We start from the raw sequence: 8,209 nt of genomic DNA, 5'->3' as shown, positions 1-8,209 counted from the left end.
TTACAGTATCCTTTCTGCATCATTCATCAGACTGACGCACATATATTACGCTTTGCCATGAGTATAATTTACATTATACCCATTACGTACAGTACGTAAACAGATACAAATAAACGAAACCAAGGGGGAAAATGACAAATATAACTCAATGACTCATGATCAATTTGCAATAACATTGCAAAAGGTGGAGTAGCGGGAATCTTCACTGCGACGTTCGTTCTGACCAGTTGGGCTCGCCCTGCGAGAGAAGTCTGGATTTAAGTCTCACCAGTCTCCTTTGTGTCTGGATTTAGTAGTAGTCGGTTTGATTAGTCATTGATTAATGGCGATGATCAATGGGTACGCAATCAATGACTAATCGATGACCAAGGATTCCGTGGCCAATCGATTACTCATCGATCACGTCGATCGCTCACTGATTACACACATATTGCAGATCTGTTAGGATTTTCCGGCATTTTTCTTTATTATAACTGAAATTCCTGTTATTAATCTTAACGTGAATGGCTCGCATAGGAATCCATAGCCTCCACGCAGACATTGTTTGGGCTCGTCACGCAGGAGGCTAATCCTAATAAGACTCGTCTGTCCTCTCTGATCGCAAAGTATAGGCCATCTATGAGAAAACCCAAACGGCATGTGGACGTTGCTTATGTTTCTTTTGTTTCTGTTTATCGTTTTTTTTTTATTTTGTTTGCTTGTTTTTCTTTTCTTTTTGTTTTGTCTTCAGACAACGCGTTTTATTGTCATTTTCATCACCGCAGTTTGTGTGTTATTTTTTGTTAAGCTACGATGGCCAAAGAAAAAGAGTATTTATTTCTTTATTTTGATTTGCATGGTTTGTGTAGACTGAAGATCATATCTATGAGTAATCATGTAATCGATGAGCAATGAGTAATTGAAGCAAACACCGCTAATCCATGCAATCAAGTAATCGACGACTTCATATCGATTATTCATCGATTACTGTTTGTTCATGAGCAATAATCAATGACTAAACAACTGATTATTCATCGATTATTCATCGGTTGCCCATTGTTTCCTTGATTTCATCGATTAGTTGCGTCTATTAATGTGCAGAGGCATGCTGTTAAGGTGGGACTAAAAACACTTAAAAACACACCATGTTTCAAACATTTTTTCGTGGCTAAGAGTTAATTCCAAACCATGGCAAAGTATACATTCTTAAAAAGCTCAAAGAGCAAAGATTATGAAAAAAATATTTGTGTACCCTATAACTGTATTGTAACCTGACACCGGCTGATTAAATCTGCCACCTGCTGGGGAATGCCAGGGCTTACTTGAGAAAAGATAACTCCTACTAGAACTGATCAAAAGGAATAATTTTTACATTTTACAAAAGAAGACAAACAGCTTGCTGGGATAAGCATAGAGATTTTTGAAAAGTTAAAAGCACGTGAAATGATGACCAGTTAAATCTGATACAGAAAATCTAGCATACGTTTCAATACATAACTTTGACAGAATGCACTGGATGGAAGAGTTCTATGCTTATCCCACAGAACGTACTAAAAACAACAAATCCTTAAAATTTTAGCTCAATTAAATAAATCCTTCTCAAGATATCTTTTCTAGAAGGCGAAAATAACTCGTTTTGAGAAAACGAGCTTTAAACTTACCGTAACAGTACTTGTCAAAATAAAACTTCAATCCCTTAAGATTCGAGTTCCGTAAAAAACAAAACTTCGAATTTGTATAAGTCCCGCCTTAAAGTCGCGGATATTAGCGGCGAGGGGTTGGAGAGAGAGAGGAGGGGACCTGTGATGGAAAAGAGTCCCATTCAGAACAAAGCTCTGACATACTACTATTCCTCTTGAACGCCTTTCTATTCTATGTTTTACTTTTCATTTTCAATAGTATAATGTACCTAACAGACACTACACCGCAATCAAACGCTAAATGACTGTGGGATGTGAACAGCAGAGAGTACCCAATCGATGAAAATCGATGATCGGAAAAGCAATCGATCGATCGATCAATCGTTACCAATCGATGCATGTTAGTTAATTGGCATCGATTGGTATCGGCCAATCGATGACCAATCGATAATCACACAAAAGTAGTCACGAAACATCGATTGCCATCGATAATAAAAATTGGGCTTTAAAAGCTTTTCCTGATCAAATAGTTTACTGCACTGTCTCATCAGCTGAATAGTTGCGTCGTCCCGAGATGTGACCGACAGTTAACACTCGACCAATTAATAAGGCCCAAGTGTACAGGTGATTAATGTGCAAATTTATGTCACGATTCCACTGCGTTTTGTAGCGTTCGCACTACAACCAACTGCGATGTTGATCACTCTGAGAATGACTTCGAAATGTGGTGAATGCGTACACGGCTCTTAGAAAAAAAGATGATCGCACGGGCGATTTTGAGTAGCACCGCTAGTGTAAAAAAAGAATTAAAACAATTCATAGCATAAATCATGACAACAGTTGCATAAAAAATCGCCTTTTTATAAAATTGTAAATGTTTACAGGTTATTCTCTAGATGTTTGAGGATCCCAAGTTCAATTTTATTGTACTTTAATAATATTAATTGTTGTAACTTTGAAAAGACGCACGTTAACGCTGTGCAGCTTTCCTTAAACTTTGTTCAGTTAAGCTAATTATCAGTGTTCTATGAAACCTGATCTTCTTCCGATGCCCTAGATTGTCATTGTTTTAATCATTAGAATACATCAAGAGACTGTGGCCCTTTAGAAGTCGTGACCGGCATATTATCTATCAACAATCGATGGCAATCGATGCCCATTAATCGACGATTAATATTGATGATCGATAAAAATCAATGCAAATCGATGAAAATTGATGACAATTGCTGACAATCGATCACGCCAACCTGGACGATCGATTGCTAATCGTTTTTCAATATCAATCGATTAATTGGCATCGATTGCCATCGATTGCCACTGATTGTCATCGTTTATCGATTTCATCGATTGGTTACGCCCTGGAACAGCAGTAAAGCGGAGGCAAGTCCAGAATTTTACTCACGGTAGCGTGTTACTTTCTGCGTGCGCCCGAAGGCTGGTCTGAAAGTAAAAGGAAAGGTTGATAAATATAATGTAAAATATAATGTAAAAGTGTACGTTGCTTGATCATCCAAATCACCCTGTGTGCTATGCTAAAAATGTACAGAGAAAAAGCGCTGTCAATAGGAAATCACTGGGGCAAATGTTATAAATAGATTAGTCTATTATACACTGTTCAATACGAGAATCCATGCTGGCCTATTGTTCATTAAAAGACTTCTCAGGTGGTTATTGTTTAGCAAATGAGAGCGATCAGTACCAAAATATTAACAGGGACCTGAACATTTCACAGATCTTTCTTAGGACCTGCAACCTTGTACCTCTTCGAAATAATGAAACATTGAATCGACAGGTGCTTAGCTATTGAATTAAAGGTAAGTTCGACGTTATTATTGAAAGTGAAAGGCAATCATCACTTAAGTACCATATGCGACGAGATTATTTGTAGTGCTCATTCACACGATGTACATGTACACGTAAATTGTTACATCAGCAAATCGTGATTCATCATCATTGCTTGTTATAGTTTAGTGAGCAGAACTGACGAGTAACACCAACGTCGTGCAATGCATGAATCTACAAGAACCAAACAAGATGCGTGTGAATCGTGCCACACGTAGCGCAATGAAAGCCTGTTGTGACTGTTGTTGGTTCTCGCGATCTCTTTGATAACAGTTTTTAACGTCACGGTTCTTTCACTTTGTTTTTCTTAGTCTCGTTACATCTTAGTAAAACTTATCAAAACATTTTGCTAAGTCAAGACCGATTGACTGGATAATGTACGGTACCAGGTAAATTGTCATTGTTGGCGGGTTCTTGGAACGGGTTGAATTGCAAAACAAGAAGTTTCATCTCAGCCAAGTACAATAATTAACGTACTCACAGCCTGCAATTGCATTAACTGATCTGTTACTTGAAGACCGTTTGGAAAATTTTCAGTTATTCTGCAGTGATTAACAGATGAAATATTTAAATTTACATGCTTTACGTTGTGCATTGCATGAACATTCCTGAATACATCCGATACGCGTAAACAATAACTCTAGTCTACCGGATTCTAGAACTTCGATATTTTTGTTCCCCTTAGATTGCAAATATTAGACTTACGTATTTTGAAAATGTTTACAAATTAAACCTAACCAGGCGAGCATCGTAAATCAAAGGGCCTATAGGAAGACTAGGATCGTCTAAAAACATCCCTTCAGGCTATAGTAGGACGGATATATCCAAGTTGGCAGGGGAAAGTGGTGGCAAAGCGAGGACATTAGAGGTTGCAAAAAGATTGGGGGTGGGTGATTGGAGGGTATCGATACAATGACTTTTCCTAATGTGTTTCTCAGTTCAGTATGGAAGTAGGCCAGGATCGGTTCGAGGTTAGGAACAGCCAATTTACTTTCCACTTTTACCCCTTTGCCCCCTCAGCCTCCTGATTGACGAAATTTATGTCGAAGGCAGTGACTGTAGCCTACAGGAAGTCGCTAGCGTTCTTAATATTTCCTCAACTCAGACGTCTGGGTGGCTAGCTTTTCTTCACCATTCATTGTCCCTTCCACAAATTTTCAACAAAGATTCCTGGAGCATTATGGTTAATAGCCTTAACTGTAAATTTAGAGTGTATATTTTGCACCACAGGTCTTCTCCAAAACGACGCAATTAGAATGAATAGCTCTTCCTCTCAACAAAATGGCAACCAACAAGCACAGTTTTTGATTTGGAGCGTCGCATCTGGAGCCGTTGATTTCGTCATCCTCATTGGGAATGTCCTCGCGCTCATCGTTTTCTCCACTAACAAAAAGCTACTACGCACGCGTGCTAACTACTTCCTGATAAACTTAGCAATAGCAGATATGATGGTTGGAATATTTGCCATTCCCATGTATCTTTACCATTTGATTGTCGCCTGGTATAACGGTGACAGCGTCTGGCAGCAATACAGTTACAAGATTTATAAAGTAGTTGATGTTTTCGTTGGATGTGCTTCAATATTCACACTGACTGTTATCGCCCTAGAGCGAGCGTTCTCGGTTTGCTTGCCTCATATTCACCGTCACTTCAGGAACACGGTGTACTACGTGCTTCTCGGCTTAATATGGCTGCTATCTATTCTAGTATCTTGCCTACGACTTCTTTTTGAAGAGCAGCTCCTTTCATTGCAGTTTTTCTTCTACTTTTTGTTGGTTTTCTTTGCCATTGCACTATCAATCATTTGCATCTCATACGTGGTGATATGGTTCAGAATGAAGTTCCGCTTTGCCAGGAGGGGCAGTAACAAGCGCTCAACAGAACAAGATAGACGGCTTGCTGTGATGTTGTTTACAGTGACTGTAGTGTTTGTGTTCACGTGGATGCCGTTCCAAATCATAAACATAGTGACATTTTTCTGTGAACCTTGTAGGAACATGCCCAATGAGGTGGCGTATTTTGCAAAATTCTTACATTATGGGAACTCCTGTGTTAATCCTATGATTTACTCTTTTTTGGTTCCCGATTTTAGAAAAACAGTATTCAGAATCGTTAGGAAATTAGGATGTCGCTAAAGGTTTTGGAGTTTTCATTTTGAAAAAAAACAAAACAAAACAAAACAAACAAACAAAAAAAACCTGATAAATCTCGGTTAGGGTTGATGCGGTGATTGGTGCCCAGTTGTGTCTTAGTTATATGCCGTGTCTTCCAGTTTGCTCAAAACAGTACTGGCCATGGGTACAAACAGAAGTTTATAATCAGTAGAGGTCTGTATCTACGGTATTAGGTCTCACGACAAGCCTTTTTACATGTATAAATCTTCTTTTTCGTTTTTTAGCCTTTTTTTCTTTTTATTTCTGTTTTGCTGTTGTTTTTGTAGGTTTTTTTCCTTTTTTTCATAATTTTTTTTTAATTTATTTATTTTTTGTTTACTTTGTTGTTGTTGTTGTTGTTATTGCTTTTGGTGAACCAGTAGCCTGTCACGATAGATTTATTTTGCAACTGGCAGTAGAAATTCTAAGAAAAGCACTTACTGGATTAGTTTATTAGAGAAGTTAAACAAAATAGACCCTGAACTTACTTTTTAAACCATGCCAGTTAAATAGGAATTACGATTATACTGCAGACTTAAGAACTCTTGCGCACATATCCAGCACTACCTAAAGACGAGTTCTTTACAGCATTAAAATCAAAATATTTTTAAGTAGAATCTTAAATTAACTTTTCTTCAAATTCAGATATATTGTAAATAACCTTGGGTAGTTTGAATTCATGCATTAAAAAGTTGGGGTCACTGTGCTCGTTTAAAAGAAAGCGAGCATTTATTTAGTTGTCGAGCTTAGCTTGAGGGAAATCTTTTACGTTTTATATGCGCATGCACTCATGTGTGCGCGCTAATAACGCGAAAATCATGAGCATTCCTTAATTGGAACTAATTCACAGGGGGACGTGCGCGTAGAGTTACACGATCAGTAGTCAACAGTTTCACGGATAGCAGTAAGTGTTTTTCAATTAGACGGAATAAGTGGTTACGTTAATAATCCGGTTGCAGTTGAAATCCAAGATGGCGGAATCAAGATTGCGAAACATTTGTGTCGTGACGTCGTATAGGAATGAGTGACGTCATGATTGACACTTGGCTACCACTAAAATAAACAAGTTTAGATGCTATGCATGCCACGTCAGTTTGATAACTATTGAGTGATACTTTTGGAACCAGTACAAATGTGACAAGGGACCGCAAACGAAAATGCCTCTGGTATACGTAGGATCTGTAAAACATCTGATCAGCCAAAAGTAGAAATGTAATAGCAATAAGCAATGACATCAATGAATAGTCAATGGGAAATTAATGACAATTTTATTTATATATTTTTATTATATTGTACATCAATTACAATTTTCCGGCTTTTTTTCTTTATTATTACTGCCTTTTTTTTGTGATAAATCTTTACGTGGATAGTTCCCCACGTTAACAATAGGTAAATTAAAGAAGAATTAAAAATGTACCTTGAAGAAGTTGTTCTTCATTTAGATTTGTTGTGGTTTGCGCCGTCACGAGATTATATCGTTGTCTAATCAATGTTATCAAGACTGATAATGGCCTATCGATTATTCATCGATTAATTATGGATCATCGGTAATAATCAATGACTCTTCAACTGATTACCTGTCGAATGAGTTTGCTGATGTCAAAGATATCATCAAAATTAGATCCAAATGTTTACGGATTGGTCAACGTCACATGCAAAACACGTGATTGTGAATGAGCGTAACGTCGAAGTCGCGATAAGGAAATTTTGGACAGACAAAAACTGCACTGCAGAAAATACATGCACAATAGCATGTACAAAACGAACACTTATCGGATGCGAAAAGATCTGCTCAGTCTAGAAACAATGCTTAAAAATCTTCATTACAAACTCAATTGTTTGTACCGGATCGGTCGCCTTTTTCTTTTTTGTATTCACCGTGCTAGCATCTGTTTGCTAATTAATATGGGATATAGCTGCGACCATGATCTCGAATCTAATTAACAATGCCATTTTCGCAACAAGCCCTACACTGAAATTTTGATTTGCAAGTTGGCCACACTGTACAACCATAGTTAATAGAGGGAAATGGTTATGAAACCCAATAAAGTTCTTTGTTGTATGTTTTTGTTGGGTTTTTTGGCCTTGACCACGTACAAAAAACAATAGTTGTTTACTCCGTACTGAGGAACTAACCAACAGAAACGTTTTGGTTACGTAATTCAAGCATAGTGTATGAGCGTAAAACAAAAGATTGTGCACAGTCGTGGACCTTCGAACATAAATCTTGACATCTTTGTCTGGTCCTTTGATGATTGCCGGGCTTTATAACCAGTCCCCTCTATTAACTATGGTACAACAGACAACCAGCCGAGACAGATAGTCGCTTCATCACCAAAGACAAAGAAATATGACATTAATGGATTTTATCTTGAGAGTATCTCTTGTAATTAAATAACATGAAAATGATCCTTATCTGTATTATTGTGATGATGATCGTTAAAAGACTATTTTTGCGAAACTCTTTTTTTGTTCTCTATGTCACGTGACATTAAAAATTTGAACACATTTTGCAATTTATGCATACAAATGAAAATTCTTGCCGATTAGAAGTAGAAAGGGCTGTCTATAGTTTCTTTCTAAGGTACATTTTCC

General features: G+C 37.5%; 1 protein-coding gene across 1 annotated transcript; it reads left to right on the top strand.

Moving 5' to 3' along the window:
• The first annotated feature begins 4,659 nt into the window (after positions 1–4,659).
• Positions 4,660–6,372, top strand: LOC110056310 (somatostatin receptor type 1-like). The gene has a single exon (XM_020762769.2). The coding sequence runs from the start codon at positions 4,718–4,720 to the stop codon at positions 5,594–5,596; it is 879 nt and encodes a 292-aa protein (XP_020618428.2). The 5' UTR covers positions 4,660–4,717; the 3' UTR covers positions 5,597–6,372.
• The last annotated feature ends 1,837 nt before the right edge of the window (positions 6,373–8,209 follow it).

This window comes from Orbicella faveolata, unplaced genomic scaffold, assembly GCF_042242905.1.
Source record: "Orbicella faveolata isolate gen_17 unplaced genomic scaffold, um_ofav_v1 contig_46, whole genome shotgun sequence".
Taxonomy (NCBI): Eukaryota; Metazoa; Cnidaria; class Anthozoa; order Scleractinia; family Merulinidae; genus Orbicella; species Orbicella faveolata.
This window is presented reverse-complemented; position numbering and strand designations above follow the sequence as displayed.

Bases quoted from the DNA above. Each gene is read 5' to 3' on its own strand.
- LOC110056310 (XM_020762769.2), top strand. From the start codon at position 4,718: ATGAATAGCTCTTCCTCTCAACAAAATGGCAACCAACAAGCACAGTTT.